This window comes from Lates calcarifer, linkage group LG9 (assembly GCF_001640805.2).
Source record: "Lates calcarifer isolate ASB-BC8 linkage group LG9, TLL_Latcal_v3, whole genome shotgun sequence".
Taxonomy (NCBI): Eukaryota; Metazoa; Chordata; class Actinopteri; family Centropomidae; genus Lates; species Lates calcarifer.
In genome coordinates this window covers 16,355,002-16,374,966 of record NC_066841.1, presented here as the reverse complement: position 1 = coordinate 16,374,966, position 19,965 = coordinate 16,355,002, and the positions used below count along the sequence as shown (strand labels likewise).

General features: G+C 41.0%; 1 protein-coding gene across 9 annotated transcripts in view; it reads right to left on the bottom strand.

The window, feature by feature from the left end:
* The window catches only part of dab2ipb (DAB2 interacting protein b), a 124,931-nt gene that overhangs the window by 43,963 nt on the left and 61,003 nt on the right, over positions 1 to 19,965 (bottom strand). Inside the window, exon 1 of one of the 9 annotated variants that reach the window (XM_051072970.1) lies at positions 11,091 to 11,672. The exons of 7 other annotated variants lie outside the window; for them this stretch is intronic. Coding sequence is in view for 1 of the 2 variants with exons in the window: in XM_051072969.1 (XP_050928926.1) it covers positions 4,000 to 4,022 (23 nt within the window). In the remaining variant the exon portion in view is untranslated. Of the gene's footprint in view, positions 1 to 3,999; positions 4,220 to 11,090; positions 11,673 to 19,965 lie in introns of those variants that run through there. One more of the 9 variants, XM_051072969.1, reaches the window with a different exon arrangement.

Here is a 19,965-nt window from a genome sequence, read left to right as displayed (position 1 = left end):
CTAATCCATCCATGACCTCAGTGAGTCCTGATTGGCTGTGCCATGTGGTTATGAAAGCAATGACAGCCAAAGGAAAAAAAAAAGCGAAAATGTACATTGTCAAGTTGTTGTGGGTCTATATCCAGTCCATTAGTGCTTTGCAGCACCTGTGCTGGTTGATAGTGTCGGCTCTTTAGGCTTTTACACTGCCAGCGGTCTAATGCACTCAAGACAAAAGACAGATTACACTGGGAAGGGGGAAGAGAGAGGCACTGCCCCAGGCATCACTGCACCAAATAAGAGGGAATACAAAAAAAAACAGAGCTATAGCATGAGCACTTTTGTGAGGAAAAACAAAAACCAGTCAGAGCTATAGATGGCTTAAAGTATGGAAGGAATAGCTCCACACAAAGATGGCCTTTCATTTACAGGGAGGAAGGAAGCTTTTAAAGGCAAGAATGAGACACATGCACACGCCTTCCCATTAAAGACACACTTACACACACAGGAAAGGAGGGGGTTAGCTTTAGCATTTAGTATCTCCTAAATGATCAGCTCCACCAAGCCCCTTTTTAGGAGTCTGCAGGGATGCCTGACTCAGAGCACTGGCAGACAGACTTCATTGTGGGGAAAAAGCTGGCTGGTAACTGAGATCAGGTGGTTGGAGAACAACTGTTGGAGGAGCTAACGCAGCCATCGAGCCAGCCTGTCTGGTTACACACATACACACACACACACACACACACACACTGCACAGCTTGATTACAGTGAGAGCGCAGCCTCCCTGCTAGGCTAGGAGGTAATTCAGTGTAACATCTGCTAGGACACTCACTGCGGGGGACCAATACGGAGCAATGAAAAGCTGCTCTGGAGCGGGCTGGCTGGGGTTTGGCTCTGAGGTCATGTGCTGAGTGAAAGAGAACAGAACAACTGGCTGCGAACCGCTGGACACAGGCGATCACACTAGCAGCTGCAGAACACAGCATGCCAATTACCTGTGATGATCTGTGAGGACTGTTTGGTTTGGTTTTTTTTTTGTTTTTTTTGCAGGATGTGACACACGTGGTACATCCTTCGTAGTGATCTTATTTCTCTTCCCAGACGAGTCTGGAGAGCCAAGAGTCAAGAGTCATCAGAGCAAATAATGCAGCTTCTACAGAACAATGGACTTTATTACACCAAAAGGAATGTCTGTGTGTGGGTGTATAGGTGTATGGGTGTTTGTGTTTTATTTACAGTAATGTCATCAGGGATGAGGCAATCCAAACAGGACAACGCACATGAGAGAGACATTATTATTAGGTCAAAGGTCGCTCTGATGAATGACTCCTTACATAGTAGCTAAGGTCAGAGGGCAAAGGGCAAATGTCATAGTGATGATTAATGCCTTCTGGGAACCCGTCACTGCAGTGTGATATTGATTTAAACAATGCACTTAATGTGAAATGTCATGATTGAATATGGCTTTACTAGAATATATACAATCTGTTTTTGTCGTGCAGCCCAGTGGAATACTGTCTCATGACTTCATCACACTGACTTAGTGTGACTACTCACCCACACACATTCACACACATGTGATATCCCCAGAGCAGGAAGAAAAACACTCACACACACATAAAGATGCTGCTAGAAGTGAGAGGAGAGAAGAGTAAATATGACTGTGACTGTTTAAACACTGAATCAGGGTCTTCTTTAAAATTTATGATAACGCCTCTCATATGACAGACGAATAATTAAAAGCACTGAACTGTAGTATGTACAGTATTTACTAAGCAAGCAAATGTACAAATACCTGTGTCATGAGAAATGGTTTATGAGACATTGAACTGTTTTGTTGATCTATTTGTTCTTTCTTCTTTTCTTGACCAACTGAGCAAGAGAAATGACAAGAGCACAATTCTTCCTCCTTCTCTCTGTTCTACATAACTTTATTAAACTTCAATATTAAGGGGTTACCTAGTTTACCAGGTCAACAGTCCACATTTTCACAGTATATTTTCACCTAACAAACAGCATTGTAAAACAATTTATTTGAGTGTGAGCAATGGTGAAGTCATGGACCAGAAATTGATTATTCCATCAGCAGACAAAGCAAAATGAACCAAAATCAATATAATGTACTTTACTTTTACCCTATTGATTTGTGCTCATATTGTGCATTATTTAAATTTGTGCCGCAAAATACATTTTGAAATATGCAAGACCTGAAGGCTGAGCAATTTTTGAAAATGTGACTAATTGAAGGTGAATACATTTTAAGAATGTCAAGTTGTAACTAACTGTTACAAGTATAACCAGTATTACAGTACATTTCTGCATTCACTCAGGCTGTGAAGAAGTTAGTCTTGAATAAATCAGATACCTGATTTGTAAGTGTTTGTGATAATTACAGGTGCTTTTAAAAACCAGCCAACTCAGTCCACTTTGAAACTGCCAACAGATAACCTTGATGGGTCAAAGCTGATTCATTATTTTAAAGTTAAGAAAACAGTGCTCACAACAAAAGAAACATCCTTCTACTTTTCACTTTGTATTTCAGAGTACCTATGACCACCACAACACACTCATTAAATCTGTACTAAAATACCACAGCAAAGAGAAGAATGGGATGGAAGACAGAGGCAAAGATAATATAGCTATCACCATAGAAAGACAGGGGGTAGTGGTACAGTTGGCCTAATTGGGCCAGTGTCATCCCAATTAACTGACTTATTATCTGGCTTCAGGCCAGCCAGCAATCCTTACTGTTAAACCCTGAAGGGTGGCGAGGTGTCAGACTGGTTTGAAAGACTGTCCTTTACTGACTTTACTGGAGGAGAGCAGGAGAAAGTATCACACTACAAAATACTATAATTGCTTTCACTGTAGTAGTTATCACATAATTAAGTCACAAATACATCTTTACTTTGAGTTTAGTATTACCCATTTTGTTATTCCTCATTAGCCATAATTGATTTATCATTTAATCACAGCAACTGTGGGAATATAAGTATGCTTTAACCACGAACCTCCACAGCAACAATAAGAAACTATTAGGGGGCAAGACATTCACATTTCACTGGATATGATTCAGCTGTGACCATAAGGCTGAGAATACTTAAGGCACGCCAAGGTCATGGAAATGGTGTATGCATTTGTGCTAATGTGCTTATGTCCCTGTGTATATGGGCTTACATGACAATGCTGTATTCATGTTTGCGAGGCAAAGATAGACCAAACTCCAAAAATAATTGATGCTATTTTTTAGCACGAGTTGAAGAAAATATAAATTAGTTACAAGCAAGAAATCTTTTTCTCTTGCATAACTGTTAAGCGCTTAGGGAACTGATAACAACATGTGCAAAGGAGTAGAGATGAGGAAGTGTGTTTTTCACTTCTTGACCTGAATATTCAAACACGCCTGTGGCATTGGACAAAGAAACAGACAAACACTCAAGTTCACAAGGAGAAAAGGAGGGCAGAGACTTTCTTCCCACACAACATGGCAAAACTTAAGATGGCAAAAGCAATCTAGACTATAATCTCTGCAAATGTTACTTTTCTCACTTTGTTCTGGCTTTCACTGTTGTATTTTTTTAATACCAGACTTAGACAGGTGAGGCAGCTTTAGTACATAATTGGGTCTAAATTGTAGAGTGTGGTGTCAATACACGGATCTTATTTGCACTCTAAAGCCAAGATTTGCCTCTGGCAGTGAATAGTTTTCATGTTCAAGTCTAAACGTATCCTAGTTTTTCTCTCAGCACCTTCCTCTCCAACTATGCAGCCTTACAGCACTTTTACTCCTTTTCAATTAACTATCCAGACCATCCTTTACATACATAACTGCTATAGAAAGTACTTTATGGCATTTATGTAGCAGAAAATAGTCAGATAAAACCACAACACAGTCCTGAGTGAACCGTGGGTGGATGCAGAGACAGAGGTTTCCATAAACCACAGCGTGCAGCTGTGCTGTAACCATCGCCAGCAACAAGCACAACCATGAATAAAGTATTAAAACAAAGCGACACTTACGATCTACTGAATATGTGAAACATGGTCCAGCTGAATCTCTCCGAGCTGGATCCCTGGAACGCACAGCTTCACTTTGGATCGCATTCCTCACTAGCGGCTGGTCTCAGTGTTTTCCCGACTATTTTTGAGTCTCTGGGAACGTGGCTGGAGCCTCTGCCCTCAGAGTTACACCACACCACTCCCAAAGGATGTCTGTTGCTACTAACACACCCCTCTCCACATCCATTTAAAAAGACAGCGCTGTTATTTAGGACAAGCCTGCCCATACGCCAGTGTAACATTATATTATAATGAAGTAATGCAGAAACCATATCGTGACATGGTCCTATTAAGGTAAGATTTGGGGGGTTGGATAGGGTGCTTCAACTTGATACAGACGTTTTTAAAGAATACTATACTGTAATGCCAAAACATATATCCTATAGCACATAAAAGCTCAAGTGTGCATTTATATCTACTTAGTTGTACTTTATGGCAGGTTTTTTTTTTTTAAATCTTCTTCATAACTATATTTACTTTATGATTTTAAATGTTGTTTATACTTCTGCTGTGGTATTTGCAAAACAATAATCTAAAATGTGTGTTCAGAAAAAATATTGCCAGAATAAATGCTCCCTATGCATCTAAGGTACTGTTAAGGTTGTTGCTGACTCCTACCATCTCTGCTTGTAATGAAGGGACAACAACAAATTGAACCAAAAAAAGGGGTCGAACAGGGAAGGAGCTGACAGCCTTTTATAAAGTTATTTAGGTGCTACTTGCTGAGAAATAAAACAAAATCTATATTTTTCAAGCTGAAGTCAGTCCCTGGGATACACAGTTGCTCTGTCATCATCAGATCTGTCTCCCCTGCTTTTTCTCACACTGACGTACACCCAGAGTTGGCAGCCAGGAAGTCAGCCTGCCTCCTCCCTCCCTCCCTCCCTTTTTCACTGTAGCGGGAAACAATGGCTCAGCCTTCAGCACCATGCTCTGTGGGAAAATCCTGGGTCCTTGGCTGGAGAGAGGGACTTCAGGAAAAGGCAGCAAAAAGAAAAAAAGAGGGGAGGAAGGCAGAAGAAAAAGAAAGAGGGAGCGAGGGAGAAGAGGAGAAAATGAGGCCAGCCAGGTTTAGGGAGGAGACGCACTACCAGATGTATAGTATGGTTGTTTTTACATAGCTGCCGACCCAGTGAGGGGAGACTGATGTCACAGCTGAGATATGCTGTCAAGAGACGCTTCAATTCAAACTGATGTTTGAGCTCTAAAAAAACCCAAAGCCCCAGAAATGCCAGTCATCTCCTATGAAATACTAACACTGAAACAGGTCCGGCATGGACCAATTTCAGTACTTTTCATTAAAATGCCTCTTGAACGACAGGAGAATATTTCAGCTCAATCATTCAAGAATCTGTAGAAATTACATAGGCATCATTATGTAAAAAGACTTAAGTGGAACTCTACAGGAGCCGGCGGGAGTCGCCTGTTTCAACAATGGAAGTCATTGTGAACTGTACGATGGAAAAGTCTTTGCTCCCCATTATAGGTGGACTGGTTCTCCAGCTCCAAAGCAAATTAAGCATCATTTGGGAGGTGAAACTGGAGGAGGTTTAATGTACTTGTTCCCCCTGATGCAATGGATTAGATTTGCTTGCTCTTATCACAAGTAAACAGACCTGCATGCCTTGCTGTTTTGGAGAATGGCTGGGTAAAGGTTAACTACAAAGCCAAGGCAAAGCATGGAGACTAAACACTCAAGGGGATTTCCTCATTCCTCTGGTCTAGGTCATAATAATATCATACCTCAATGGGTTGTTTGGATTGTGACTGTTCCCAAATATAATGTGGGACAAGTCAGGGCTATTCTATCTATAGTAAGTTTGTTTGTAATCACTGTAGCAGAAGAGGAATGCAGAAAAACTCTCTCAAATCTCCATTATTCATAGGAAAATGCATTTTGAACAATGGCCTTCTGTACTCTTCTGTACTGAGAGTCATGTGGCTCCATTTGCATTTTCTGTTACATTTTCATGTGTATATGTGCATTAATGTGTGTGCAGAGATGCTTTCTGTGCATGCACGCACACATACACACAAAAAATGTATTTGTATTCCATGTGATTTTGTGAGAAAAATCCATGTCAAATTGTGCCAAGGAGTGTGTGGGCGGGTATGTGCGAGGTCATGAGCCAAGTGTGCAGCAACAGACAGCAACAGGACGGGGTCATGAGAGAGGGTGGGAGAGACAGGGTTCTCCCTGCTGACTGTCTGTCTGTAGGCAGTCCCTGAGAAGCCTCGCCTCTGACAAGTTATTCCCCTGCTAACCACTAACCTGTTTAGTGGAGCACCACCTGCTTGCACAGAGGTAAAGAAAAGGAGGAAGGGAGGGAAGCAGAGAAAAATAATTGGTGGATACATTCCAGGCAAGCTTCCACAAGTCCACATCGCAGAGAGGTGGGTGGCAGATGGAGAGAGGGTGAGACATGTTGGACAAGTAGATGTTGATAGAGGGCAGGGAGGGGGAGGGCAGAGGGAGAAAAAGATGAAGAGACTGACAAGACCAAGAGAAGAGCAAACTGAACTCACATCAACACTCCAATGAGTCATCCAGAGAGAATATGAATATTACTGCAGTAAAGAGGACTGCAAGATCAAGGAGAAGAATAATTGTTAATGCCACTGCACTGAATCTGGGTTGCAACTAGGACTGGGTATCATTCAAAACTTTTTGATACCGGTATCCATACCGATACCTTGACTTCCCTGACCAGTTCCTGAACACTACTTTTTTCGATGCCAATTTTATCAAATCAATTGTAACAAAGAAAATTACATTACGTATTATGGTTCAAATCTTTAGTTTTATTTTTCAGCTTTGGCATTTTTCCACTCAAAGTCGTTTTGTAACATAAAAAAATATACAAGAAATAATTTTCAGTGTAAAAGAACAAGCGACAGGTCAGTGTCTAACAGTCACTGCTGCATGCTATGGACCTTTAAATCTTCCTGCAGTTGAACACGGAGCAACTTTCTGCTTTTAAATTGTTTCCATGCACGTTCAAATGCTTCATCAAATTGGTCGTGCACTACTGGCATCAATCTTGCCAAAATGGAGACACACTTTTGACCTCTGTCGCATTTTTTAACTGCTGCGAGACACACACACACACACACACTGTAGTTCACAACACAGATACATGTGAACCGTGTCTGTGAGTATAAACACATAAGTATTTTTCCTGCATGCCTCTACTGCATGTAACGTTACAGCCAATCACCTGCAGCATTATCAGATCCTGATCACGTGATTAACTCCTTGGTATCGAAACTATGGCACTGAAAAACAAGGCATCTTTCAATACTGGGTAGTATTGAAGCATTTCGGTTGGTGCCATAAAAGAATCAAAGTTCGGTACCCAGCCCTAGTTGCAGCAGATCAAGTTTCATTATTTTAAAGTGTAATCTCTCCCATGAAGGGACCAGGCAATAAGACGATATATAGATAGAGATTTGCTACAAGATCTATACCAAGGTATCCCTTTAATATCTCTGGCTGCATTTGACCATCATGGGCAAGTATTTATGTATCAATATAACCTTGACAAATCAGGCCATTAAAATGTAAAGTCCCTCTCTCATTACTTTCTGACTTCCACAGCCTGCCTGTGGCTCTCAGTTCCAAAATCACTCATCGTCGTAATGTCAGTGTCCACATCTGGTCAGGGAAGTACCCAATCAATACGATTTTGAGCTACTGCACAGTCAGTCAATAGCTGCTAAAGCGCTTAGTTAAAAGATCAACCTGATCCAAAGACAGTTGTCTTCTCCTCCAGAAGTAAGTAATGGAAGAGAAGTGAGAGGAAATGGTACGTAACAAAGGCATTAGAGATCACTCCCTGCCTCCCTTCATTCATCTCTCTATAGCTTGACCTCCATTTTATTTTGTAAAGCACAGAGATGAAGAGATGGGCTAGTGACATCAGCTATGTGTTTACATGTGTAAAAGAGACATGAAGAAAGAGATAAATAATATGAGAAGAGAAGGACTGAAAGAGACCTGTAGGACTGATGCTTGAGAGCTCTCCTCTCCTGTTGTTCCTATTGACTCTGCGCTACGGCCTTCAGGGCATGAGAGAGCAAAAGAGTGATTCAATTATTGACAACGCACAACGCTGCCCCATCACGAGCATATGCTCCTCTTTCATCCTCTCCCAACCAAGGTTGAGGATATCCAGAATAATGTCACTGAAGATCTTTGACGCAGTCTGCTTTAACCATCTCTCATTTATAGTGACGAGCAGGGCCTAAGATGACAATCTAACCTTGAATTTGCTGAAACGCATCACACACTTTAAAGCATTAAAATCATTAAATACAAACTCTTGGAAATTAGACATTTTTGTGCAAGGGCTGTAATTCTCTCCTTTCATTCTTTGAATTGACCTTCCTAAATCCTTTTAAGAATGATCATTTTGACTATAGCAAGTCTGTTCTTTTTCAAAAGAATGTCCACAATCTCCTATAAATGTTTGAACCCTGTGTATTTGAATGTAATTATTGGACTCAAACTTGATGTCAGTCCTAACCTCGTCTTTCCAAAATATATACACTGAGAAACAGGAAGTAGAAGAACAAAAACAAAACTACTATTTATGTAAAAGTAATGAATGTTATGTATTAAAACTGCAATAAAATACATATTGCAAATTGAGAATTGCTTTAATTACAGAACTGCACAATAGCTTTTCTTCCTGGGGTGTTCACATTTATGTGGTCATCATTAATTATCTTTCATAATGTGTTTGGCTGTTTCTCCCTCTAGCCCTCCAAACTGCCTGTGGTTCAGACCTTTTGAACTCCAGTTGAGTAGCCCCTGGGTGCGGCATTGCATGGCCCCCACTCCTCCCTCCCCATATATGTGTCTGATCAAATACTCTGCTCCACTTCATCAGCTCTCAGCGAATCAATGGACATCACAGAGATGATCTTTGACAGAATAATTACACAGGGACCGAACACTCAGAGAATGACGCGAAGCGATGGGAAAGAGAATCAGAAAGATACAGTACAAAGCTCAGCTCTGCACAAAGAGCAAATAATATATATATATATATATATAAATATATAAAACATCACAATACATCAGTTAATTGTCACAAAATGGATTTTCTACATCGCACAAGTTCAGTCCAAGAGCAGGAATTAAGATCAACAACCTGGAAGGTGAACATTGCATAAGAGATTTAGTCACCCAGAACAAACTAGTACACAAAATACTGGAGCATAAACAATTGAAGAAGTCATCTCTCTTATGCTTTGTCATTTCAGTCATCTTAGTTATTTCCCTTTTCTCACATTGCTTGTTTTATCTATATCCCACATTCGCTCTAATCATCTCTCCCTCTTGCTCCAACTGCATGTTTAAGACTGTGTGAAAATGACTAACATCTCTATTTCTCGCTCTGCAATCCCTTGTCTAGGCTGCTGGTTAGCAAGCTTTGACCTAAAATAGGACATACTAAAGCATGCACGCTCAAAACATATGCATTTCTACATACAGTATGTGCAAATATATGCATGTGCACTGTAACATTTGCTTATGCATGCAAACAGATACAGCACCCCAGGCTGGGAAAAAAAAACAAAGAACCACACTGTTACTGCATACAAACACAGACTGACACAAATGCTTGCAGCATAATATGTAAAAGTCAAGCGTGGTTTTGTTCTGGAGGGCTCAACAGCAGGCTACAATCAAGAGGACCACCAGCTGAGCTCTCGCACCGAAACATATCTGCATACTGCAGTAAACAAGAAGACAAACCCATCAAACTACCATTTATGTGTTTACTAAACCAAAGATGGCTTTCTCCCATGAAGCCATGTCTGAGAAAAATAAATGTTTGGTTGAATGATGTTCTCTGGTGCAAACTGTTTAACTGACCCCCCCCCCAGTGTGACAGGGAACAGTTACTGACTCAGTGCCTTTGTGTTCTGTCTCCTTTACAAGACAAATTGAATTGGACTGACTGGCTGACTGGAATAACTTGATTAGAGTTTGTATGTGGCTGCTGACTAATTTCATGCATGTAAGTAGGATGTGCAGTATGTTTTACACATGTTTTTTTTTTTTTTTTTTTTTTTTTTGTTGCAACTGTAAAACTGTGTATGATGCAGTTAACTGGGACAGTGGATGCTTGTGGAAACATCACACCATAATCAGGAAATGAACAGAAATAATCCATGCCTAAAATGTAAATAAAGCTGACATAGCTTACATGATCATTTGTACTAACTGACTTACTACCATCTTGTAAGATTATCTTAAATCTCATATAAAGATATAAGGGTGTATAAGATTACAAATAGTTGCTTCCTGAGGCCTGGGCAAAATGATGGCCAAACACCAAAAGTAGCCTTTCTATTCCTCTCCTCCTCTCTTGTGCACACATTAAAATGTGTCTACAATGAAATGAGCTGTTGCTCTCTGAGACTCCCAAACTCTCTGTCCTTGGGCCACACACCTCTCTGAACTGCTAATTGCCTCCCAACATATGACTTGGACTAGGATGCTGGCCAAAATCAGCGACTGACCTCACAGTGTGGCCCAGTCATCTGATTTGTGTTAGCTGGCTGCCCTCTGTCACACAGGCCAGCTTTGTGTGATGTTGCTACATTTAGGTTGTGGTCAACGCTCACAATCGAAAACATGTTCTCTGCATTATCATCTCTTTTGTTAGATATAAATTATCACACATACTAAATGAACTACTCTGAATGACAGCCTGTTGGGAATTAAAAGCAATTACAGAATGATGATTGAGTACCCTGAATGTACGCAGGATGGAGTAGTGTGTGTGTGTGTGTGTGTGTGCTCAGGGGAGCAACCTCCCTTGCATTGTCACTGATAGAGAGAAGCAAAGGAAGAAGAGGACAGCACAACTGGAGTACAAACAGCTCACAGAGGCAGAAGAGCGTAAATAGTCTCAATGAAACATCCTCCACAAGCAGAGTCAAACATCTCTATTCATGGCTACATAAAAAAAATGAACCTAAGCAAACCAATGCACAAAGGACAGCGGGTGACATGTGAAAAGCAGGATAACACTCACCAGGCATTGTCAGAATTCCACAGAACAATCAAAGGCAGGCTGAGAGAGTAACCGAGGCTGAGCCAGAACAAGAGGGGAGGGGAAAAAAAAAAGAAAAAGAAAGACAGGGATGGATGAGGGCAGAGGCGATTTCAAAGCTCCATTTTTTCCCCCTTGCTGCCGATGCAGACCGCTGCTCGCCGCTTCTCTTCCTTACTTGTGGTGCTCTTCCTCCTTCTCTCCCTGACTCCTTCTCTCTTTCCTCCTGCTGCTGCTTTAAGGCAAGGGGTGGAGAATAAGCGCTACAATGCTCTCTCTCTCTTGCTGCTCCCTCTCCTCCTTTCTTTCTCCCACCCTCTCTCTCACTCACCCTGTACAGAGCATGCCCTACTTCCTGTGCTGTCTCTGACACGGGACACGCTCTCTTTTCTCTTCTGTTTGTTTTCTCTCACTCCGCATGAATGAGTTTAAGGCTACCCCGACACCTGACTCTGATTTAGGCAATGATGTAGATTTGTCCCCTTTCCCCTGCTGTCTCTCCCCCTCTTACTAACTCCAGCTAAACCCTTTTCACTGTCAGTGATTGACTGCACCTCCCATCTCTGTTTCCTTGCGCAGGGAGGAGCCTGCATATGGTGTGCGGGGGGATCACATGTATGTGTGTGTGGTGCAGCCTAGCTTGGCCCTGCCCCCCTGTGTGACTCCAGCGGGAGTGTGTGTGTGCTCTTTGTCCTGTCAATTCTGGTGCGAGGTATGCTGCTTTCTCTGTTAGGCACTATTGCTGCTCCTGTTGCCACCACTGTTGTTGGGACTTGGGGGGAGCAGGGGGCTTGCATGTGCCGCCAACCAGCTCAAAGTGTGGACTCAGTTCAGCTGGGAGACTAGGACTCCATGCTGGGGCTCAGACAGAAAAAACACTGTACATATGAGGCTGGAGCTCAGCTTTGGCAAAGTGACTTGGCTGATGGGGCCAGCCAAAGGGTTGGTAATAGTAAGGCTGGAATGTGGGTGGGAGGGCTTTGCCATGCTCAATTTGAGCCGGGATTGGTAGACTGGCAGTGGAGATAGGGGTGAGTTTGAGGTTATTTCCAGAGCTCACACACTGGCAGAGCTGGCACTAGGGGATAAAGGGCCGGGCGGGACACACACCGATAAGGCAGGGCAGCTGTGGGGAGCTGGTTCAGAAGAGCCACAGCCTCTAATCTGCACTCCCTGCACGTCTGCAATGATGTCATCAAATATGACATCACCCTTACCCCTCATTCTCCTGGACACATGACACACACATACACACACACAAGTATATGTGTAAATCAAATGACCACACAACAGGGTGTGGAGGAAGGTACAAATACTGAGCTCTGAGTTCACACCCATTCTAAACAAAAGCACAGGTCACAAGCACATTGTTAGGTTTAAAATAACACAATCATGAAAAGTAAAAGTATTTCAGTAGCTTGTTGCGGGCCACCTGTTTCCTCCTGAAACTGACATATAAAAGAGTTCTACCTTAACTGGTGACAATGACTGTCATTTCACTCTATTTGAATCAAAATCTGTAAGGCTTACATCCCCATTTTAATCCCTGTGATGTCACCTTTAGCACTGAATATATGTAAAAAACAGTGTCTTTGAATACAAGTATCTGATGAATACAGTAGCTAATTGCAATGACTACAGTGTCAATGACTTAAAACCTAAAAACAATGATTTTAATTTAATCTCAGCCTGTTGTGGGTTATTGATTCATTATTTATTCTTGCAGTGGGAGCAGTGTCAGGTGCAATCCAGTGCAATTCCACTGCAATCAAAGAGGGGGAGGATTACAATCGATGGTGTTTTTTGAGACCATAGCCTGCTGTCTTTTTGTGTTGCGTTACATTGTAAGGTCTTCTTTGATTAGTTTACTTCACATTTAAACACGCATTTGTAGCAAATGGAATGAGCTAATGTGTGACTACAGAGGTGATGAAACATGACTGCATTAATGCATTAACGCTTGTAAAACACAGTGGTTTTAGCCTAGATGTGCTGCAGCTAATACATTTACCAACAAAATCAAGCTGTATCAGCAAAGATTGCAGCAGAAATGACATTTCATATTTGTAGTACATTTTTGTTATCATTCTGAAGAACTAAGAACTAAACTGAATTATTCTTATACAACTGGCACACAATATATGATTAAAAATTGTCAAAAAACAAAAATCCCTTCCTGCAGAATTTAATTATGAGGGTTTTTGCACAACAGTGGAGGAGCCATTCGTTTTTACTGGGCTACTTATTATTCAGATGCAAACCCTGCTCACTCTTCTCACTGTTAATGGAGGCACGGCCCTAACTGTACTGATAACATACTATGTGTGGCTGCTTTTGAAGCTCAACCTTTTCCCTTTCTTTATTCAGCTTAATGAAGGTTTTATCAGGGATGCTTCTTCATTTCTAACTTCCTTTTAGCAATGCCTCCTGGCTCCTACCCGTTCATAGATTTTACTCTATCATCCTAACAGTTTAAAATCTAAAAAGCAACTCCATTCTGGTTCGCTTAATCCAATTAGGTGAGCCTAAAGCTACCACTCCTCTCACTTCCGACACATAAGCCAATCATTAATCACTTTCCCTTTTATCAGTCCAATTAGCTGCACCTGTAACACGCTGCTTCCAGCTCTGACAACTGATGCCAATATTCAATAACCACCTTCCCCACCACCGCCCGCATCGAGACTCCCATCTAGGAATCACTGGGAGGATGCTTTGGTGTGTTATGTTGCCAATGATCTAAACTACATTTTCACCAACAGTGCTTTGTATCCATGAACTAGTCTCCTGATTTAACCATATTAACATACATGCATATTCATTGAAAAGAAAATATGACTCTCTGACATCACATCTGATGAACAATCTATTGTCAAGGTGAAAACAGTTGAAGCAAGATGTGTAAAAACAGTAGCTAAAGCTGTTGGGAATTTAAGCAATCAATGAAATTAAGTGTGGGATGTTTTAAATCCAAGCACAGTGATAAAGACACTGTCACCTTTGGTACACGTTCAAGTCCTCTAAATATTAACACACTCACTCTAAACACACCTTTGACCGTGATGATGATAAAAAATAATTAGTCTAACAGCACACTTTACATCTGCACATGTAATTATGAATATAAACAAATCTACGTACGTATGCCTACAACAGAAGATTGTGCAGTTCAAAAAACAATGACATGCTTAGAACTCTTTGAGTATATCATTTGAAAAATATCTTGTGAAAGGACAAGAGTGCAGTCTGATTGCAGGGAGCTATTTGAGAGGGTTTGTTAAAGCACAATGAAAAGCTGAACATCTGACCCAGACACAATCCAGCTTACAATGACAGCACTCAGAGAACACAGCCTGAGATCTGTCTGGCACCTATCTCATCTCTCCTTCACTTCAGTATCTGTCCCTGCATTTACTATTCTCCATGTAGTGAGCATGCAATGCAGTGCAATGACAGCCATCAGTAAAGAATGTAACAGAGAGCATCATCACACTGTAGGAACCCATCTAATAGGATCTGACTGATTTGAGTCAGTGGCAGAAAAAGCTATTTTTCAATGCCTCTCTTGAAAATGTAAATGAGAGTGACAGGAGAACATGCTGTGAACTGAAATCTACCTTTGACTTTAGTGGCAACCCATCCTAGTACTCAAAGGAGGAGCTATGAGCAGGCAGAGAGGTAAACAGACAGCTCGACACCTTGGTACTAAAATGTTTGTTTCTAACTAGGTCAGACTGCATCAGCAGAGATGTGCTGCTGTTACACTACATATGCTAGTCTCTCTCCTCTCTTTAATTCAATTCAAGCCATATCAAATAAATGTTACAGCAATAGTATTTTATTGACAGAGCATAGAAAATTGTATTTATCAAAAGAATAATAAACACTTACAGGGTCCATATTATCCATATTATCAAATGCTAGTTGAATATGAGTGGATCTACAATACTATAGATGTGTGATGTAATGTTCATATTAATGCCTAGGAACAAAGTGAAGGCTGAAACATTCATTTAGGAATAAAGAATATACAACAATGTCATGAGGTTGAAAGATTCAAATGAAACAGCAATAGGGAATAGATAATGAATATATAGGAAAAAAAATCAGTCTTACAGGAGTTTTAGAGGAGATTATCTCTGCCTGTGCTTCCTCTCTGTCAATGCGTTTATATAATAAAGATACTGGTCACACTGGCCGAGCCTTAGCACAGACACACCCGTACACAGTGACAGTCTGACCTTGATGAGGCAGCGTCTGGAGAAGGCAGAGTAAGTGGTGGATAATGAAGCTCACCAGGAATCCATCAAGCTTCATCAGTGCTGAATAAAAGTCTGAGGTGTTCTCTCACACCGAGGTTTCTTAACACTCTTTATAATAGAACACTTATTTAATACAAATCTGAAATAGAAGTAATAGCAGTAAAGTCCAAAATTTCTAAAGATGAAAAAACAGAAACTGTCGATGTGGTCAAAGATTGATGTAAGAAGGCAGGTCATGAGACAGCGGAGCAACGTGAGTTTTATGCTTTGAAGGTTTCCAGTGATGCAGCATTGCTAACACGACAGGAAGGCTGTTCCAAAAGACTGAAACATTTTCTGTGGATAGATAAGTAACTTAAGTCTTGTGAACAAAGATTGTGCACTGGCTTGTATGAAGTAATACAGTCTGACAGGTAGTCAGGTGATTCCTTTATCTTTGCAAGCCAGTTTGCACACACATTTGACTACACTGTACAGTACATTCAAAGCAATTAGAAAGGCTGGCCTGTCTGTATTAAAAGAGCACTGAGCATCACACTGAGTATAGTTGCTAGGGATACAAGCCAGATGTGTCTTGGATCAGTTGATGCAGAGTCAGAAGAACTGGTGGATGGACAGCTTGCCTGTGATGTGCAACTTTGAGATCTGACTCACTGCTGGCATGCATCGTCAAAAACAGAAGTGAGGATGATGCTGATCCAGCTGTCGAAATTTAAGGAGAGGTTGCCTTTTACAAACTTTGTGAACATACTGGATAGGCAGATGGTAAATTGCAATTGTAAAAACCCTCCAAGTGCTGGGACCTCAGAAAGTTAGGATGCAGTTAGGATAGTGTTGGTCGTCATATCACCTGCTACCACAGTCATTACTAAGTGACACATTTAAGTCTCAGTTTACATTTCCTGCAGATTTATTTTAGCCTTGTCTATATTGTCAAGGCACTATGGATCAATACCATCAGCTGATCATAATGACAGTGATCTAAATGTTGATAATGAAGATGTTTTATCCTCTTACTCCCTCTTAGTCATTCTGGATAATGTGAAGTGAAATGCACACCACACTATGTCAGATCCGCACCGTGCCTGACTTTTGTAATATACAGGCTTTTATTAGTCCATGGCAGAATAAAAACCCTAGTCGACTCCTGTCACAGAGATTACACACCACACATGCACACTCAGACACACACAGACAACAAAAACGAGTGAATCGAAGGCTGAGCAGTAAAGTGGCAGAGAGGCCTGTTAGTGAAGTGAAAGTGGTGACAAAGCATCTGGAGTCATCACCATGGTAATTTAGTGGGTCTGTAAGAGTCACTGAGTACCATCTGGACTGTCACTGCCACTGAACTCTGTAATGTGTGTGTATGTGAGTCGTAAATATATAGAAATGATTTGGATGTTCTACCTAACAGGTTTATCTCTGGCCAAAAAGTAAAAAAAAAAAAAGACAATTAATAATTTAATGTTTAGAGCTTCCTATCATCTTATGACCTTGTTTAGGGATCAGGCACCAAAATAAATTATCATCTGTTGAAACACTGTTATTGGTGTGTGCAACTCTTTCTTCATACACTAACTCTATTCCTATAGCTTTCATAAAATCATGTATTCCTTAAATTCAGACATAAACAATGATTCTTCAAAAAGCCTTCACATTTTATAATATTTATAACATTGGTGCATGATAAATAAGTGAAAAGCCTGTGACCAGGGTTGATTAAAGAGAGGAATGAATGAGTAAATGAGCGTCTGCATGTGTACTGAGCAGTTCTTTAGAGGGATGCGCGGGGTGCTGCTTTGATGGGGCCTTCGGTATTCCTGTCACGCCCAAGGCCCTATCCATTACAGCTCATTACCCAGGGAGAGAATGAAAGAGAGGAGACCCTTGGCCACGCTCACCCGGGCTCACAGAAGGCCCAGCAGGGTTAAACATCAACCAAGCTACCAAACCCCACCAGCTGGGCAGGTGTCAACAACACTAGGATTGCTCCAGGGATGATTTTGCCACAAATTATACAGATAGTGAACTGATCACAGTAGCAAAACACAGCTAAAACTCCTTAAAAATACACTGAAACAAATGCCCAGCACTAGTATAATTTGGCACAGCATAAATCTCACACTTTCAGCCATTTAGTATAAGGATGAGGGATGCATACTTTCCATAAAGGAAGCAAATAACAAGCAAAAGGTTTTCTAACAGCGCTGAGCAGAGAAGAGGAACCAAGGCCATGTGAAATCTAATTACACATTAGCATATTATAATGGAACCTCTAGTTGCAAAGCTTCCGTCAGTTTGTTTGGGGGACTGTGTTTACAGCTGCTGAATCTGAAAAGATCAGTGGACTTTATAAAGAGAGTACAATTCACACTTACTTTTATTACAAACTTTATGACAGCATATAATAGGCACCAGGTGTATCATTTACTCAGCTCACCACCACCACCAATGGTGTCCATTTTTAAGTCACGGAATACTTCTTTTTTTTTTTTTTAGAATTAATACATTTGTTTAATTTTTTGTATGCATATTTTGTAAATGTTTTCACTAAGTCTGTGAAGATGTTCTGTGTCAGTGAGATTGTATGTACTACAACCACAGGCACTAACATCAGTCTCATCTCATCTCTCTCAAGACAGAGTGTATTTTAGGTCCTTATTTTGGAGAGACTTCAGTAAAAAAAAAAAAAAAAAAAAAAAGGGGGGGGGGGGGGTTGGTAGCCTTGGATATCAATTTATCTAACTTGTTAGATTCTGAAACACTCTCTGAACACTGAAAGACAAACACACTCTTGTTCCTGAGTGCAAGAACTTCAAAACTGAATAGCCATCTCTGTCCTTGAGCCAAATGAAGAGCACTCTGTTTATGAAACCAGGACAAATCAAACCTTTTCAAAACGCCCACCTCTGCTTAAGCACCCAAACACCACGGCATTACACATTAAATTAATAAAATCCTCATTATGATCCCTGATAGAAAGAGACACTGCCATGAAGCTTTGTAATCATCACAAAATTAGAGGCATTAAGTTTTGAGATGTTATTGATGGGTTAATTGAATCCATCCTAGTCTGCATGGAATATGGCTTAATAATGCACAGTGGTAGGTGAAACATGCTCTGTGCAACACATTATTACCCTGAGAGCTCTGTTTCATCTACACCAAATCATGCTGATACATTGCAAATGAGATGGAGAGAAGGGAAGGATGCCAAAGAGAGAAAGAGAAAGATGCACTCTTCCTCTGCCTAATTATACCACTGCAATGAGCATAATGAAAGCACTGCTGTTGTTTTTCTTCAGATTGGCAAAAAAAATCTGTGACTGGGCATTTGATTGTTGTCACTACTAAGTACATTACTTCTCTGGATTAGGTCCAGGACAATATCCATAACGTGTGTGTGTGTGTGTGCACACTGTGCTAGTAATCATCATTAATAAACACTGAATCAACATTTAAGAAGATCAGGCACTCAGTATGAATCAGTACATCAGAACATAAATAAGTGAAGGAACTGATGCCAAAATGAACTGATAATCACTTCTCTTACTGAAATATGAAAGAAAAATGGGGGGGGGGGTGTGACCATCTGCATCCTGGGAATGGGATTGATGGAAGGAATGGAAAAAAGGGTAAAGAGTTGGTAAAGGAGACATTTTCCCCCAAAACAAAGAAAGAAAACAGGGTTGGGAGTGAGCAAATGATGACAAATGTGAAAAACACGAGAGGCAAGGAGGAGAACGTCAGCGTGGTTGCACAAAATGAAGTAGTGAGGGCACAGAAAAGAGAGAAGAGGATCTAGGGACAAAGCTGTGAGTGTGCTCGACTGGGTTTAATGTAAGAGAAATCCGCTGGTGAACTGCAGCTCCAGACAACAGCTCCCAACATAACTGAGAGAGGCAGATAAGAGAGGACCAAAATGACGAATGACAGCAAAGCAGAAATGCACCAGAGAGACAGACGAAATAAACACAAGAGCAAGAGGAGAAAGTCAAAGTGAAAAGTGGCACGGACTTATAATATGAGGGGTTAATAGACTTTGGGATGCGCGGAGAGCAAAAACTGAATGTCAGTAAGTAAGTGAGTGAGATGTGGAGGGAGATAGGGAGAGGAAGAAGGGAAGCAGCAATAGAAAAGGTTGGATATTACAGTCGGACCACCTGGGGAATGTTTACAGAATTTAATAACTCTAAATGTCATCACTTTATTGGATTTATGGATGGATGTCTCTCTCTCACTATGCTGCTCTCTTTCCATCTTTCTCACACACACACATATATATGCTCTAACACCCCCACCTGCAACAATTACCATGGTACCCATTGCTGCAGCTTTATGGAGAGATGACAGGGGGTTTGTATTAAGGGCCCTTGAATCCTGTTACAGGCAGCCATTCAGAGGTAAAGCTTCTTACAGCACACATGTTGATACTGTACCACCGCTTCACTACCTTATATGGTCACTGAAATTGAACATTATGGTTGCCAGTCTAAAGAATAAACAAGCAGTATATTTGGAACATATTTGGACATTCAAGACCCTAATGAGAGTAGACACCACTCAATACTACAACATGGCTCCTACTATCT